The 17,585-nt window shown below is 35.7% G+C and overlaps 4 protein-coding genes and 10 pseudogenes across 14 annotated transcripts, besides 1 other annotated feature; 9 read left to right on the forward strand and 5 right to left on the reverse strand.

The window, feature by feature from the left end:
• Window positions 1-17,585: part of a mobile genetic element that runs on past both edges of the window.
• On the reverse strand, window positions 7-888 carry TVAGG3_0938060 (uncharacterized protein; the record flags this gene model as incomplete). The annotated part of the gene is made up of 1 exon (XM_001310598.2): window positions 7-888. The coding sequence occupies one exon, from the start codon at window positions 886-888 to the stop codon at window positions 7-9; it is 882 nt and encodes a 293-aa protein (XP_001310599.2).
• TVAGG3_0938070 (protein of unknown function, DUF4106 family) lies at window positions 1,456-2,322 on the forward strand (the record flags this gene model as incomplete). Its single annotated transcript, XM_051252815.1, has 1 exon — window positions 1,456-2,322. A coding segment is annotated over one exon (867 nt), but the record flags the coding sequence as incomplete, so codon positions are not given.
• TVAGG3_0938080 lies at window positions 2,792-3,746 on the forward strand (annotated as a pseudogene). The gene has a single exon. A coding segment is annotated over exon 1 (955 nt).
• On the forward strand, window positions 4,607-6,034 carry TVAGG3_0938090 (annotated as a pseudogene). Its single transcript has one exon. A coding segment is annotated over exon 1 (1,428 nt).
• On the forward strand, window positions 6,590-7,125 carry TVAGG3_0938100 (annotated as a pseudogene). The gene has a single exon. A coding segment is annotated over exon 1 (536 nt).
• Window positions 7,643-7,936, forward strand: TVAGG3_0938110 (uncharacterized protein; the record flags this gene model as incomplete). The annotated part of the gene is made up of 1 exon (XM_051252816.1): window positions 7,643-7,936. The coding sequence occupies one exon, from the start codon at window positions 7,643-7,645 to the stop codon at window positions 7,934-7,936; it is 294 nt and encodes a 97-aa protein (XP_051078390.1).
• On the forward strand, window positions 8,103-9,192 carry TVAGG3_0938120 (annotated as a pseudogene). The gene has a single exon. A coding segment is annotated over exon 1 (1,090 nt).
• On the forward strand, window positions 9,228-9,647 carry TVAGG3_0938130 (protein of unknown function, DUF4108 family; the record flags this gene model as incomplete). Its single annotated transcript, XM_051252817.1, has 1 exon — window positions 9,228-9,647. The coding sequence occupies one exon, from the start codon at window positions 9,228-9,230 to the stop codon at window positions 9,645-9,647; it is 420 nt and encodes a 139-aa protein (XP_051078391.1).
• TVAGG3_0938140 lies at window positions 9,664-10,117 on the reverse strand (annotated as a pseudogene). Its single transcript has one exon. A coding segment is annotated over exon 1 (454 nt).
• Window positions 10,154-10,786, forward strand: TVAGG3_0938150 (annotated as a pseudogene). The gene has a single exon. A coding segment is annotated over exon 1 (633 nt).
• On the reverse strand, window positions 11,469-12,295 carry TVAGG3_0938160 (annotated as a pseudogene). Its single transcript has one exon. A coding segment is annotated over exon 1 (827 nt).
• TVAGG3_0938170 lies at window positions 13,960-14,232 on the forward strand (annotated as a pseudogene). The gene has a single exon. A coding segment is annotated over exon 1 (273 nt).
• On the reverse strand, window positions 14,527-15,391 carry TVAGG3_0938180 (annotated as a pseudogene). The gene has a single exon. A coding segment is annotated over exon 1 (865 nt).
• Window positions 15,600-16,257, reverse strand: TVAGG3_0938190 (annotated as a pseudogene). The gene has a single exon. A coding segment is annotated over exon 1 (658 nt).

Here is a 17,585-nt window from a genome sequence, read left to right on the forward strand (position 1 = left end):
AAATTGTTAGTCTTCTGGTGTGAATTCGGAGGACTCTTCTTGGATTGAGTCTTGTATTTCCTCCTCCTCTTCTTCCTCCTCCATTGCTTCTGGGAAGAAGTCTTCTTCTGGGTCGAAGACATTATATAATGTGTAATTGAATGACACATTATATCTTTCTTTGAGTTCGCTCCTGACAAAGAACTTAGTTCCAGGAATACAGAAGACTTCTGTGCGTTGGAAAAGCTGATGTCCTGGAACAAATTTGGCAATTAGAGACTTCTTTTTTCCGAATTGTTCAGGAGTTTCCATGACGACAGTAACAACATCTCCATCTGCGAGGTCTTGTTGTTGTTCGGAAAGGTAAAGAGCAATGATATAAATGGTTGCTGCGTTGAATTCGAGAAAGTCGAATTCAAATTGTGTAGTCGTATAGCAGTCAAACCATTTTGTACAGTTGTCTCCGAACTCGTCAATGTATTCATCTTGGTCATATCCGTAACTAAAGACTTGGAATTCGGCAATTCTCTTGTCGAATGACCGTTGCATGTAACGAGGAAGATTTTGACGAACTTGGTATAAAGTTCTCAACATTATAAGCTTAGTAAATGTTGGAAAATACTGAACTAAGACATCGCTAAGCTCAATTGGACTTGGAATTGTCTTAGTAAGTTCAATTGAACTAGCAATTGCTTTGTTCAGAACTTCACAGAACTGAGTATTGTATATAGCGTCTGGTTGTGTGTTTTCTTCGGCGTCTTTGAGATATTTAGAGCAAATTTGTTGAAGAATTTCTCTTAATTCGCTGTTAGACTTTTTGGCGGTTATTCTAACAGCTGTGCCAGTTCTTGGAGGTTGTGGGGCTTTGGCTTTGGTTAGCGGTTGAGAATTGTTAATGTTGGCTTCCATTAGACAAAAATAAACTGTTTTTTTCGGACTACTCATAGAAAAGTTTAAAATAAACCGTTTTCGTCAACGGTAACCCCCTCTATTTTTTTATTTTATTTAATAGTTACCGTTGGCAAACCGTTCCATCTCAAATATTGAATGAACTATAAACGTTTTTTGTTTTCTATACATACTTTTTTGTCCAACGGTAAAACTTTTTACACAACGGTTTTTGAGAGTCGTCGCCGTTGACTTTTTTGTAGAGCACTCAAAATAGTACAGCTTTGTCTGGACAAGTAAGGGTCTATCGTCGCTACAGGAAAAGTTACAGGCGTTCCAAGGAAGTATACTTTGAGAAGACTTTCCCCCTTATAGAATGAGATAGGACGGTTATTTTACAAAACTGACAACACTTTGACCGAGTAGTTTTTTGTGCTGAACAAAAAGTGTCATATAAACATCTGTCAAAAACCGCTTTTTAACTTCACTTAAAATGCCACGTAAGCTACGTAAGAATATACGTAAGAGGAAGAGAGCATTGAAACATCCAATAGTAAACTGACACCACAACAACAGTTGCAACAACAAATGCTGAATGACCCCACTATGTTGCAACAAATGTCAAGCAATCCTATGCTTTTAAACCGAGTTGTTGGTGCACAGAGTGGAGGTTTAAGAGCGGCACTTTTAGCGAAAATGGCAGGCTATGGTGGAGCTGCAGACGGAACAGCCTATAACCCTCAAAGTCAAATGAATTTGAGTTCACTCAAAAATCAAATAACAGATGTCAAAAAGTCAAACATAGACATACAGAAGCAAATAAGTGAAAACGAAAAGAAACTAGAATATGACAGACACACAAAGAAACTCAATGAGTTAAACGTAGAGAAAAAGAAGAAAGAAGAACAACTGAAAGAACTAAGTACAGAGGAATATGCGAAAAAAGTGTCAGAAAAAGCAGCAGAAGTAGCAAAAATGGAACAAGATGTCATAAATTTGAAAAACCATACTACTCAATATAAAATACTGAAAGATGAAGAGATAAAACAAAAAGCCCTGAAGACATATATGGATAGCGATGAGTATAAAAAAGAAGTTGAAGCAAATGTAAAGGCAGAAAAACTTTTACAGTTGCAAAACCAAACCGTACAGTATGAAAACTTAGCACAAGAAAGTAAAAATAACGACGCGGCTATGCAAAAGGCAATGAAAAGCGCAGAATATATAAAAGCTAACAATGACTGGTTAGATGCCCAAGCCAACGCTAAAGCAGCCCAGCTTATAGGGTCAATAAGGACAAAAATACAAGCGGATGAAGACAGTTCAAATGAAGCTTTAACAAATGCTGACTTTAAGAACGCTTTCGAAGCTCTTCATAGTAAGGTGAAACAAGTGAACGACTTCTCATCTGGAAAGAAACTGAAGTCTGAAGGTTTCGACAAAGAGTTAAAAGAAGTAGCACAAAATATGACGAAAATAACAGATGCAGCAACGAGACAGGCAGTTCAAAGTGCCTATGACGCCGTTAGAGCAACTGTTGTGAAAAGTCAAGAAAAAGAGTTACAACAGACCAAAACAGACCTAGTAAATGCTTTCTTAAGAACGAAAAGTCAGGTAGGACATTACGCTGCAGATGGAACATATGTGCCAGCTGGTGGAACTTATATACCACCAAACCCTCCAAGAGAAGCACCTGCACCAGGACTACCTAAACATTTACATCGTCACATGGACACAGACACAGGCATGCACCAAACCACAACCACAACAACACAACCACACAACAACCAGCACACAACCAACAGTTCAAAACCCACAACAACCAGCACAGCAACCAACAGTTCAAAACCCTGCACAACAACAACCACAAACAGAGCAAGGACATAAAAGAAGTAGAGAACAAGGAAACCAAGAATTCTTAAAAATGCTTAAAGAAGAGTGTGGTTTCCCAGATACTGTTGACTTTAGTGACAGATATAAAGAAGCTATTGGAAAGTTCAAGGATGGAAATACTGACCCGAACCTATTTAGCTTTATGGCTCAGCACCAAAACGGATATAATCTCAAACCTGGAAAATACAAGCTCGCTAAGGGATATGATTTAATAGCATATCATCCAAATGACATGGATGAATTTACTCCGAGATATTTGATGTCAGAGCTAAATGACAATTCAACTTTCGTCATGAAACGCGTAAAAAATAGAGACGGAACGAAAGAACAAAAGCTTATGAATGCGGATGACGTAGATAGGGAAATTGTTGAAAACGGTCTCGGAATATATGAAATGCCAGCAGATGAGGTACAAGAAACTCCACAGGAAGAAATGTTCAGATACAACCAGACATGGAAGAAATAGTTCAGCAACAACAGCTAGAAGAGCCTGAAGGAAACGAACAAGTCACTCCTTTGGAAACTAACTTCACAGAACTAGATGAAGATTTGGAACAGCCGAAAAATCTTGACCCTCAACAAGAGTATGCGGAGAATATGGAATATTTCCAAGAGTCTAAAAAAAATTCGGCTGACATAGTAGAAGAATATCGAAAAATGTTTGCCGACATACAAAAGACTCCAACACCAGATGAAAATATTCAGCATAGAATGGAAGAACTGAAAGAAAATGTACACAAATACAACAACCCTTTTTACTTACGAGCATTTAACGTTCAATCTTCGGATGAACTCGGTGAAGATAAAAGGTTAAATTTCAAGAAAACATATAGAAATGAAACATTGTTTAAAGTTCATTCAGAACCTAACCAAGATGGAAACAAACCTACTTTTGTTTCTGCAGACGATGGAACTACAATGAGATGGGGTCATAAAGCTAATCCGGATAGGTGGTTCATAAACTTACAACCACAATTCCAAGAAGTTGTAGACGCAATGGAAGTCAATGGTGAACCAGATATAGCTGGTATTTTAGCGCGGCTTTAATGCCATTGAAAGATATGAAAATGCAGATATTTTGGACCAGTATGAAATGAACATGGCTGATGGAAATATAACACCTGACGTTCTAGAACATTTATCTCAAAGAACTACACAGAACCATAGAGATGGTATATTTGGTGAAGAGTTTAGAAAGAAAGTTAGGGAGGAGAAGGAAGAGAACCTATTGTACATGACCTTGCAAACGAAAGTTTACAAAATGTCATAAAAACTTACTTTGCAGACAATGAACTGAGAAGGGATGAATATTTAAGAAAACTCAAATGGACAGTACCAAATGAAATGTTAGTATTGAAAAACATGTTCCTTGACAAAATAAAACCAACTACAGAAATAAACGACGCAAGACTGAAAGATTGGGTAAAAGCTTTCCCATTCACAAAAGATATAGTTGGTAACATGGAAAGAAAACCAGAATGGCTACAAAAACATATATTTGGAAACGAGCTTATTCCATATGGACAGGCACTGTTTGAAGAGCTTGAACCGAAACTCAGGAAAGAGTCATGCAAACAATACGCGAAGACTCAAATACAGACTATGACAAACTCTTTCTAGGATATAGGTTACCTGAGATGGGCGACCAGAGCCAAAAGGCAAAAAGGACATGGGAAATTTGCAACATACTAGATGAACATAATGCAAAGATGCAACAACTTCAAGCAGAGGGCAATGAAGGAAAAAGAAGAGTTAAAAACTCAGTCAGGAAGAAAGTAAAGCTTGGTCCACGTGGGTTCTATTATGACATATAAATCCAACTATTCTATATTTTTACTCATATGAAATGTACGCCGCTCAGAATATAACGCCAACAGTTTTGGATGCTATGAATGGAAATGTTTCCGAATGGTATAACGAATGCGACAATGCCATTAGAAGGTCAGAAATAGTTCCTGGAACTTACGAATATACAACTGCTGTTTCTTATGGAAACGTAGGTGAGTTTGGAGAAGGTTCTTCAACAACAGTAGATATTGCTTGCGACAGGTTTCATATAATTTCTATTGACAACTCTTTCTTATACGTGGAACAAGACATTGAAATAAAACCTTCTGCCAAGTTGTCTGACAAGAAAGGTTGCAATGGAATTTTCTATGTCGGATACCAATATGCTCCAGAAGTTTTCATGGGATATAAGATATATTCTAACTCTGACTTAGTTCAAACAGTAACATGGGCAAACTATGAATGGTTCGCTTTGAGAAACTCAGTACAACCACAAGCTAGAGAACAAACAGACCAGTATGCAACTATTGAGAAAATAAGAAGACTTGACCCTAACGTTCCAGGAGTTTATGTTAACCTTTCTGGACAAACTGCAGCAGCAGTAACCAAAGTAAAATTGAAACTTAGAGTTCCTTTGTCATCTTTCCTCATCTTCAGGTTTTTAAGATACTTGCCAAACTGGGCAGGAAAAATTTCTATCGAACTTACTCCAAGCAAAAATAACTTAGTCATTGCACCAACACAAGACCCATTCACTCTTACAGACGTAAAGGGAGCAAATCAAACGTCATTCGCCGAATTTTGCAAAGACAAAGTTGACTTAGACTTTGGTTTCTCAAACCTCAACACTGAAGTAAACTATTATTTCAATGCTGCTGGAACTGCTTGGGACCCAGTTAAGTTCACATGCGAAAAGTTTGAATGCAAGAGAATAGAAAGCAGACTTGCAGTCTATATGTTGGACCCAGATATTTCAAATGCTTTAGCTGCCAAATATATTGCAGTTCCACTTATGTTCCCTATACACCAAATATCTGTCAAAGACTTTGCAGGTGAAGTTGGAAACCAAAGTGCTGACCCAGGTGCAAGAACAGATATTGCTTTAACAACTGCAATGAAACATGCAGATACTATGTTTGTACTGTTCAGACGAACTATAAATGACTATTCTTGCTTCTACAACCCTGGTATTAAATACCATATAAACATAGATGGCAAATATATCCAAGAGAAGAATATTCTACAGTTGAGGATATGAGGTCATACAACTTGACATTAGATGCTATGAACTTTAACAACAACTTCACAACAACCATTAACCCTGAAATGCAAAGTTCTATTATGCCATATGTGAAAGTATGGACTCATACAGGAGCTCAAAAAACACTCAATATACAAATGGAGACCGTTCAAACTTTTGGCTTGGCATTCCATTTGCTGACTCAGAAGACTTTATGGGTGGTATTTCAACTGTTGGTACAGTTCAAATACAATATACTGGTGACAGAGACGGTCCAATGAATTGAAAGCAAAGAAGTTTACAAAACCAATAGCACTTTTCACGGAAGATGCTCTTTTGAAATTCGTTCGATGAAACCTGCTGGGGCTCCTCAGATTGGTATAACGACAGCTTCCATCGAGCAGATTTTGGCAGCAGGTCAGTAAGTTGTTCTTGAACTGACTTCTCTCCGTCAAATATTGACAGTACGCCAGTTTTGATATAATATTGTATTATAAACTTACCTTTAGAAATATCGGTCAGTTTTGTTGTTATATTTTTGTCTGCTTCAAGAACTTTCACCATCTCGGTTATACCAACTTTCTTTGCTTTATGAAAATATTTTGGTTCAGCAAAGACTGCTATTCTATAACATTTTCCATTGTTTGTATAAAGAACTACTCTCTGTCAATGAACTTGTATTGTTTGTGTGTGTAAACTTTGTTTTGCTTCAATTCGAAGAGATACTCAAACGTCCATCTTTTTATTCTAAGTAAAATGTCATTTCCGAAAAATAGAAGCGTAAGTGTTTCAAAAGGTTTAATGGCGGTGGCAGATGTGAAGTTAAATTCACCAACTCAAACAAACAGTCAAAGTGTTGTTGTCAATGTCAAAGAAAGAGATGTTGAAGTGGGGAAACCATACGAAGACGAAGATGGTATAACAATAGTTCCTGTAAAAGAACAACCAACATATCCTGAAGTTAGCAGAGACTTAAGTTCTGTTGCAGATATTCGAAACGACTACCAACAACTTAAAGACAAACTTAAAACTCAGGAGAAGATTTGTCAAGCTTTGGTATAATGTTAAACTTGGTCGAACACAACCCTGTAAAAGTGAACTCATATGTCATCGCACCTCATGAAATTTTGAAAGAACTATTGAAACTTTTGACAGAGGCAGACGATATAAACATCAAAGAAATAGAACCCGACATTGCTTGCTGTGGTGTTTCATATAATGTCATTGACAAGATATACGTTATGAAAGGAGGTGAAACGTTGAACTTAAAATATAGTTTCCCAGACGTCATAAAAATATTTGACGACCACAACATTTCATTAAAATTTACTTGCTAAGTAAATGGCAGAAGACATAGTGGTTTATACTATTACGACTAAAAACCCTGAGTCATATAATTCTATAACAACAAACTTACAAAGTCCTCAAGGACGATATTGTAAACTAACCTTAAACACAATGACGACTAAAGCCTGTTTTGCTCTTTTGACACCAGAAGACTTTGTTGTTGTGAATGGTAAAAAATACTTCTTTGAAGATACTTACTCAGATATACCACCAACAGGTTTTGTTGACTTATTTAATACTTTAAGGACGGATGTAACATGTGCTGCAACTAGAGCAGGTTTCATTATGTTTGGATGTCCGACTGAGTTTAGTATAAACGATATGAGCTATAATACAAAACTTATATCTGGTTTTTACTACCAACAGTTTCCTATAACAGGAAAAGGTGTCATACAAGGAATGTCTGTTCCATTGACTTTAAGTACACCTATTTTATATATTGTTTCAAACTTAGGTTCAAAGTGCTATTCGAATGTCGACAGAAACTACTATGACCAAAAGATACTCATGCGTATAAACAACACTTTCTCTGCTGGTTTGCCTATTGTTCATTCGAATGCAGAGTTTTCAGCTTTAGTAAACTCAAACACTTTAGCAAACATAAACTTAACCTTAGTTGACGCAAACTTTGTTCCTGTAAAACTTTTATGTCCTATGTATTTGTCAATGACGGCAGAAAGTTTCGAATTGGAAGATGCAACTGGTGAAAGTATTGTACTACAAGAACAACTTCAACAACAAATAGCTCAAGAACAACAAATGCAACAAATGGAACAAATGCAACAACAAAGTCAAGAATAAAAAAATATTTTTTTTTATTTTTATAAAAATGTACAGAATAGACGTTTCAGATTTTTATGACTTCCAAGCGTTCAGAAATATGTGTCCATTTAGAGACTATAACAAAGCAGTCGAGAATTTGAAACGTTTAGTCATTTATGTTGACTCTGCCCCAGAATGTTATGTCATGAAAGAATGGGATGTTGTCTTTAACAAACCAAGAGCAACAATAGTTTCAGAACAAGAATGTAGACAGAAACTTAAGAAAATAAAAGTCGTACAAGTTGGCATGAAGATGTTAGATGCTTGGGATATCTTATTGTCAAAGTTAGAAGATTTTTCAGTTCGAGGTATAAAGTTCTATACACCATCTCCAAACTTCTATTCTATCTTCACTGGATATAAATACGAACAAGTAGAATGGAAAGAAAATGTTATAGAAGCTTGGTTAGACCATGTCAAAGAAATTATATGCAATGGAAACGAAAGAGTCTATGAGTATATCTTATGTTGGTTTGCAAACATCTTACAACATCCAAGTGCTAAAAATGAAACTGCTCTCATTATAATTGGAAAACAAGGAACTGGTAAGAACACTTTCTTTACAGATATTTTGTGCAAACTGTTAGAGGGCTATTCGAACCCTAATATGACAAACTTAGAAAACATCTGCGGTAAATTTAACTCTTCAATAGAGAATATGAAACTTATAGTATGTAACGAACTTCAAAGTATAGATACAACAAAGTTTTGAACTCAGATGCTTTGAAGAGTCTTATAACAGACAAAGTTGGAGTTGTTGAAAGAAAATATAAAGACCAAAGAGTTTGTGAAAATGTTGCAAACTTTCATGGTTTCAAACAATGCTGTTCCGATGAAGTTAGAAAGTTCTGACAGAAGATATGTAGTTGTCAGAACGTCAGATTCTCATATGCAAGATACAGAATATTTTGACGACTTAGCAGAAACTTTGACATCTGACTTTTACAACCACTTGTTCTCATATTTCATGACATTAGATATTTCTAACTTCAATCCAAGACAAATTCCACATACCGAAGAGAGACAAACATTGTTAGAAGCAAACAAGAGTGTATATGAACTGTTTAGATGAACTGACTTTGTGTTTAGATGAAAGGTCATTGTACGATTCGTATAAACAATATTGTCAAGAGTATGGTTATATGGCAGCTTCTAAACGTACATTCTTGGCAAATGTCAAAAATCTTTTAGATGTTCAGAATGGCGTATATACAAAGAAAAATTTTTCTGAGTAAATTTTAAAAAAATATTTTTTTATCCGATAGAAAAGATGACGAAATTCATCTCAGTAAATAAGTACATGACAGAAGTCAAAGATAAGTTAGCTCCATTCGCATATTTGAATGTTTACTTCTACAATTTTGAAAAGTCTACATTTGACAAAGTTTGGAACATCGAACCAGTTAAGTTTGCTATTGTGACTAAAAATGGTGCGAAATTTGAAGACTTAGACATAGAAGGTTTGTTAGCAGTCAAAGAAAATTTTGACAGAAGGTTCTCAAACCTTAAAGAAGGCAAAGCATACAAACTTGTTATACCTTATGAACCAAAGAAAGCAGACGACTATGAATATTATGAGTCTAAGATAGTTGAAGTTCAAGGTAAATTGGGTAAAAAGATTTTAGAGTCTAAGCCAGTGTTTGCTCCTAAAGAGGAAGAGAACATTGACATTGACCCAGAAATGTTCTAAAAATAAAATTTTATTTTTACATGTCAAATTTCTTTTTCTCTGGAACTGGCTCTGGTTCTTTCTTCTCTTCTTCTACTTTCTTTTCTTTCTTTTCTCTCTTCTTCTTCTTTTCTGGTGGAGTTATGTCAAATTTCTCAGAACCATATTTATGTAAAAGTTCTTTGTCCTTTAATAGCTCTTCTATTCTGTTTTCTATTTCATCTTCAAGAACAGCGCATGTGTCTTCTTTGCATTCTAAGAACTTTTGTTGGACTTCATCTTTCCAATCGGCGTCATCTCTGTCAACAAGTCTGTCATTGACAAATTTTAAGACTGCTCTTTGTAATGTTTTATGGTTCTTGTCATATTCCCAGAAACAGAACTTTAGAACAAATTCACCTTTCTTGTTTACACTATGTAAGATTTTATGGTCGACAGATGTTTTGAGTCGAAAAGTTGTCTCGAATATAGATAGCGAAATCGCTAGACATTTTCTAAAAGATAAAAATTTTAATTTTTCTAAAAATATGTTAGAAAAAAAGTTTGCTGACATTGACAAGAAATTTGAGAATGTTTTAAACAAGAACAAGAGGAAGTTGAAAATGCTCAGATAAAACCCATACATGACAAGTTCTTATTTGCTCAGAATGGTATAACAGGTCTAATCGCACCACCTGGGTCGGGTAAGACTTTCACTTATCTTAAAATGGCTGCACAACAACAAGAACTAGATGAGAAGAACCCATTCTATGAGTTAGTAGTCATTTGTAGTACTTCTGGTCAATTTGACCAAACCGTAAATTCGTTCAAAGATATTATAAAGAAGTCTAAGTTAGTATGTATAAAAGACTCTGAGTTGTTAGATTGGATAAAGAAGTACCAAAGAAGAGTTTTGAAGTACAATGCTATAAATGAGTATATAAATTCTAAGTTTAAAGACCCAAATGAGGAAATGCAGAGAATATTAGAGAAGAAACACTTCAGAAACAAACAGAAAGAGATAGAATACATTTCGAAGAAATTGCAATCTTACGATTGGAAGACTTACCCTCATAGATGTCTTCTTATCTTAGATGATTTGCTCTCATCCTTTGTTAAAGAACAGAGAACAAGACATGTGTCGAATTCTTAAGAAGCTCAGACACTTTAACATCTCAGTTGTCATTTGTGTACAGACAGCAAAGAGTTTAAGTAAGGATGTAAAGAGAATACTTACTGACATTATACTTTTCCCTGGATTGTCCGAAGACGATTTCATGGAACTTATGAAAGAGTCCATGGCAGGTAAGTTTGACAGACATGAACTATGGGAGAAGTACAAAGTCATACAAGACCCTCATACTTCTTTCAGAATTCATATCTACGCAAACAAAGTTCAAATTGTAAAAAGTCAAGCGTAAAAATGTAAGTGTTTAGTCTTAGTAAGTCTGTTGTGGTGCTGGGGCTGTCGGTTCTTCTGGCTTTGGAAGACATTCAGGAAGAGGGACGTGAGACATTCGTTTGTGTCCTGTTGGAAGGAAGAACTTTTCCAGTTGTCGGGAAAAACTTTTCCTGTCGGAAGGAAAAATTTTTTCTGTTGGAAGGAAAATTTTTTCCTGAAGTTCGACCAAAAAGTTCTCAATTTTCGAAAATTTGAATGGTTTACGGACGGACAACTGGAAAATTTTTTCTTGTCGTCGGGAAAAATTTTTTCTGTCGGAAGGAAATTTTTTTCCAGTTGTCGGGAAAATATTTTTCTGTCGGAAGGAAGGACTCGGAATGCCAGAAGGATTTGACAAGGCAATATACTTTATAGAGCTACCTGAGCCATCTGAAGTCAAGCTTGAAAAATAAATGGCTCATCTACTCTACTTGTTTGAAGTTGTCAAAATACTCTGTTATTTTTTCCTTTAACAATGGCAAATCTTCTTTGAAGGTAAGAATTGTACAACCTTTCATATCATAGTGTGTTTGAGGTAACGTATCTTGAACTATTTGTTTCACATCTTCATTCGGTGTCATTGAAATCGGTAAGTTTTTCGCGATGAACCAATTTCTGTCAGATTTGAAATCTTAGCAAGGTCGTAAAAGCTTTTGTTGTTTCTTCTGACTAAATGCAACATAACCATATCTTTATTTCTTCATTTCCATCTCTTCAGTATAAATCATATACTTATAGTTCTTTTCTTTCCTTTTGGTACCGAACGTGGTATTCTTTTCTGAATGCTTTTGTCTTTTGCTTCAAGCTTGTTTCCATCTCTTCACGTTCTTGTCTGTGAAGTTCGTCAAGAAGTTTACAAACATACCATGAATAGCGAGCTGAAGCCCATTGTGCCACATTATTTACGAGAAGTCTATGTACATATATCCTCTCAAACCGTTTGGCAATTTTTCACGATTTTATAGAGTTTGGCGACTGGGGTTTCTTCCCTACTCGCTGTTCTTCACTTTTTCAGAAAAAGTATGTCTCGCTGTTGCTTCGCTCAAAAGTTCTTGTGTGCTTTGGTTCCTAAACCAGTCTTTAGAGCTTAGTATCTGGAGCAAAACATGCTGTCAAAATACTTTGCATTTGGTACATATGTCTTTGACCGAAGAATGAGACGGAGTTGTTTGTTAAACTGAACCCACTCATATTCTTCATTTATAGCTTCATGGACTATAACTGTTGTTGTGTTCTCTGTTGTTGACATATCTGTCTTTACATACAAAATAAAAAATAAATAAAAATAAAACTAACTTTATTTTTTCTATCTTAAGGAAATTCATGATTTTCATAGAGTTTTATGCAAGACCGAAAAAAAGTCTGTCAGAGAAATTTCACTGTTTTCATAGAGTTTTTTGACGACTAAGGTTTCTTACCTACTCGCTGTTCTTCACTGTTTTCGTACGGAATCTCTACCCTCGGTTTTCCGAGGGTAGCAATCTTATGCCATTTTACTTAGATTTTTGTGCTGAATTCAGCAAAAATATAATTTAGGGTAGAAGGTTAGATCTAACCTGTTTTCTAACCTGTTTTCTAACCTGTTTTTTTTCACAAGCGTTTTACATGGTAAACGTTATTTTTACATGTATTTTTCAGCAACTTCGTCAAATAATTTTATAGCTTTATCTATCTCATCTACTTCAAACGTTTCTTTACCTTTCGTGGAGCACCATACATTTTCTCAAACTTTTCAAGTAGTTCTGTTTCAGCAGCTCTCATATCGTTAACGAACACAACCTTGACTCTATATGACTGTACTGTCATATCTTTGAGTTATATTATATGTTCTTCCTATCTTATATCTTTTTGTATTGAAGTCCTTCGGTTTCTGAACGATGTAAAGTAAGCCTTCACTGCAACGTTCCGTATCGACATGAACCATATGTTATGAAGTTATATCCAACAACTGGGTCTAACCATAACAAAACTATTGGTATAGACTTTTGTCGATGAGATATGCTGTAGTTCCATAGAATCTTACCGATATCATAAGCTTAGATTTCTTGTCAAAATTTTCTGAGTAGAAGCAATTCTAACCCAGTCGTGTGGTTTCTTTCCAGATGGAGATATAATGTCTGACAAAGAATATTTGTTGTATTTCTTTGAGTATCTTACGTTTAAATCACCAATTCTAACCAATTTAGTGTTATTGTCTATCTTTTTAACTGTTTCAAACTCAGTGTTTGTCATATATGTTCTTACATACAAAATAAAAAAAATATTTTATAAAAAACTAACTTTATTTTTTTAAAGTTTGGTCATCCTTCACGGTATGACAAATATACTATATTTTACTTAAAAATATGCAAGCGGCTCATAGCTCAGTGGTATGGGCTACCTCGTTAAGCGTCGAAGACCTCGGTTCAAATCCGATTCGCCCAGGTTTTTTTCCTTTTTATGCAGTGAAATTTCATGTACATAGGTTACTTTGGTGTTAGACCCTAGTGAAGAAAATAGAACGATATAAGTTTACATTTGTAAAGTTGGACGATAAAAATCTCTGCCTAGCAGTACTGCTACTGTCAGTAAAAGTACTGCTACTGTCAGTAAAAGTACTGCTACTGTCAGAAAAAGTACTGCTACTGTCAGTAAAAGTACTGCTACTGTCAGTAAAAGTACTGCTAATGTCAGTAAAAAAGGAAAATTTGAGAGGGTTTTCGACGATAAAGTACTGCTACTGTCAGTAAAAGTACTGCTACTGTCAGTAAAAGTCTGCTACTGTCAGTAAAAGTACTGCTACTGTCAGAAAAAGTACTGCTACTGTCAGAAAAAGTACTGCTACTGTCAGTAAAAGTACTGCTACTGTCAGTAGCAGTACTGCTAGGAGCAGAGATTTTTATCGTTGTGGTCCGACGGTTAAGCCACAGACGAATGTCCGACGCCCACCAACCGAGTCCAATCTCAAACCAGAGGAACCTAAAGCACCAGCCCCTGCACCTCAGTTCCAGCAATTCCAATCTCAATCCAAATTACTACCAATTTCCACCTCAAGGTTACTACCAATTTCCACTACAAGGCTTCCCGAACTACCCTCCTAGCCTATGCCTTACTTCCCCACCCTTGGATGTTCCAGCAAGCCACCCCAGCAATTCCAATCTCAATCTCAATCGAAGAGAGACCAAGACTTCGAAGAAGGTCTGAACCGTTTACGCAAAGATTATGCACAGCTCCAATTGAGAGAAAGTTGTTCCCGGACCAAAAATATAATTTAGGTGAAGAGGTGACATCTCACCCGTTTTCTCACCTGTTTTCTCACCTCTTGAATTTGTCAAGACTTCTTCGTAAACGTTATTTTTTAAATTTTGTGAAAACTCAACGGTTTGACACAAGCCCTAAAAATTATTTTACTCAGAATTTTGTTGCTGAATTCAGCAAAAATATATTTTAGGTGAAGAGGTGAGATTTCACCCGTTTTCTCACCTCTTTTCTCACCTTTTTTCACAAGCGTTTTACATGAATTGTACGATGTATATTTGAAATCCTAAACAATTTCGTAGCTTCTATTTCTTCTTTTAGTATGTCAAATGTTTTAACGATACCGAAAGTTTCTTTATACTTCTTCTTGACATCAGATAGAAGGAAATCGTCTGCTGTTGGATAGTTTTTGTTCAGAAATTCTAACATGTCCATTTTATCTTCTGCTGGCTTTTCTGCTTCTTTCTTTAAGTCTGCATAGTCGTTTCTCATTCTTTCTATCTCTTTGACGGAGTAGTTATATCTCCTCATTGCCGCTTTACATTTAGAACATTGCGGGTTCATTTTTGCGTTATATTCTGAAACCTTACCTGCTAAAACAACTAAGGCGTCAATGGTTTTCTTTAAATCTGAAGCAGTTGGTTTTATTTGTTCATTCCATATTTTACATCTTCTATCTTTATCTCTTATCTGCCATACACATTCAGCAACTAACGAAACAAAGTTGTCGTAGGTCTTAAACTCCCCAGATTTATATATGTCAGAGATGTTCTTATATACCATATCGCAGTCTTTGTCCATGACTTTGTGGTTGCAATGAAACCAAGGAATTCATAATTTACCTTTCGTATGAACTTCTTTATTTCTACCGAGTCAGTTGGTTTCACTTCAATTTCGTCGAATTCAGGAATAGTTAGTTTTTGTTGTTGATTTCAGGTAGTTTAGGTAGATGGTCAATAATATCCTGCATTTCATAAAGATACTGTTCATTTTCTTCATCTTTCGCACTACAGTCTAAATTACTTGTTAACAGTTCTTGCTTTATCTTCTGGATTTCTGTTTCGAAAGTATATGAAGAAGGAATGAAGCTTTTCATTTCTACTAACATTGACGTAGGATTCATGACTAACGAGTTTGGTGAAGTTGTTGCTAACTGTTCTTACAATAAAATAAAAAAAATATTTTATAAAAAACTAAAATATATTTTTTATCTTAAGGAATTCATGAAAATCCAACGGGTGAGAAAACAGGTGAGAAAACGGGTGACATCTCACCTCTTCACCTAAAATATATTTTTGTCGAAAAAAATGGTTCATTTACTCACAATATTTTTGTACAAAACAACCCCAAGCTTTTAACCTCTCTTCTGCAGCTTCTAATGCTATCTTAGCGAGTTCATATCTCTTAAATTCTCTCTTTAAATCTTCTTGTTCCATTGGTCTAGTTCGTATGGCGAGCTCTATAACCAGAACATATCTCACGTTCATGTTCTATTTGTTTTTCATGCATTTTCTAACTTCTTCTTCGAACAAAGGTTTTGCATTCTCTACTGTATCTTCAAGTTCTTCTTCATCTAATTTCTCATGAACTTTCTTGTCTATGGAGTCCATAATTTTTCCAACTGCTATGCAATATTTTGGAGAAGCCCACATTGCTATATAGTTTACAAGTCTTGGGTCTCATACATTCCTCTAACCTGTTTGATTTCATCAGGAATTCCTGCATGAATTTTGTATAAAAAGCAACCCGCTGTTTTCGCGGGTTGGTATATTCTTCACAAAATGCCTCAAAATACTCTTCCCAGGACTTATTTTCCAACAACCTTCTAAAGTCCTTCCTAAACTGCTGACACATATTTGTTGCATTTATATAACCATCCTTGTCTCTACGTAAGACTTCAATACCGTTGTAAGTGCCTTTTGTGAATGTTTCGCCATTAGATTTGTTCGTGAACGTTTTTGCTTCGACTGACATTTCTGTCCTTACATACAAAATAAAAAATATTTTTGGCTTAACCGTCGGACATCCGTTTGTGGCTTAACCGTCGGACATCCGTTTGTGGCTTAACCGTCGGACATCCGTTTGTGGCTCGACCTCAAAACAAGCATTTTGTGAAGAATATACCAACCCGGGTTGCTTTTTTTATACAAAATTCAAGATTTTGTGTGTTTTCTACGATGTTGTCAAAATGTCGTGTTGTCACACTTTTAAAAGAAGTTAAAATGACTGGTGACTGGTTCCACCTAAAATATATTTTTGCCGAATTCAAGAGTTTTGGTTGAAAAATACGGTAGGGCCAAAAATGGCTCGACCTCAAAACAAGCATTTTGTGAAGAATATACCAACGCCGGAATTCCGACGGTTGCTTTTTTTATACAAAATTCATGAGTTTTGTGTGTTTCTACGATGTTGTCAAAATGTCATGTTGTCACACTTTTTCAGAGAAGTTAAAATGACCGAGGCACATAGGCACATAGGCACACCTAAAAAACATCTAACCAAAACTCATTTTTCAATACTTTTTCAGCACTTCTCCGTAGTTATATATGAAAGACAATTCGAGATAAAAGTCGTAGTACAATGGAACAATATGTTGCACACCATTTGTTGTGAACCAGACTTGAAAGTCAGAGAAACTGTTACTAGGTGGTTCGTAGAATTTAGAAGCAAAGTCATAAAAGTCCTTACCAATACAAGAAAACTATTGTTGCTTGAACTGAAACTTGCATGACACATGACATTTTTGAGGGTCAAACACGTTTCTATAAACTGTCAAATCTGTTGGTGGGCGTATAAACCAGAACGGACCGTCAGGTGGTAATGGTTCGTTCTGGTTTAGTAACGAGAAATTGTGCCCAAGAACGTTTGTCTACTTGCCAAAATAAAAACTGTGTATTCTTGGAGGGTTATTTTCAATCCTTTGAAATGAAACTGTGGAGTTCATCTTGTCATATTCTAGTTTCAGATAGTATGTTCCATTTAGTAAAGAATCGTATTTTTCTTGAAATTCCCAGTAGTATTTGTTTATTTGAGTTTGAAAGTCATTTAGAGTCTTCTCAAGACTTTCGTCTGAACGAACTGTAAAGATTCTCATTTCATCAAATTTGTCTATTAGACCATCAGAACCTCTATACTGACCATGAAAATATACTGCGAACATAAATGCGTTAGTTCTTTTTGAAAACAAAACTCTTCTAAATCCTATTGCCTTTGCATCTGAAGGACTTTGAAGCCAACGAATTGGAAAGTCAAAGCGGTAGGAGCCGGATGAAATTTCTTCATCTGATATAGTCCTACCAGCG

Source organism: Trichomonas vaginalis, chromosome I, assembly GCF_026262505.1.
Source record: "Trichomonas vaginalis G3 chromosome I, whole genome shotgun sequence".
Taxonomy (NCBI): domain Eukaryota; phylum Parabasalia; order Trichomonadida; family Trichomonadidae; genus Trichomonas; species Trichomonas vaginalis.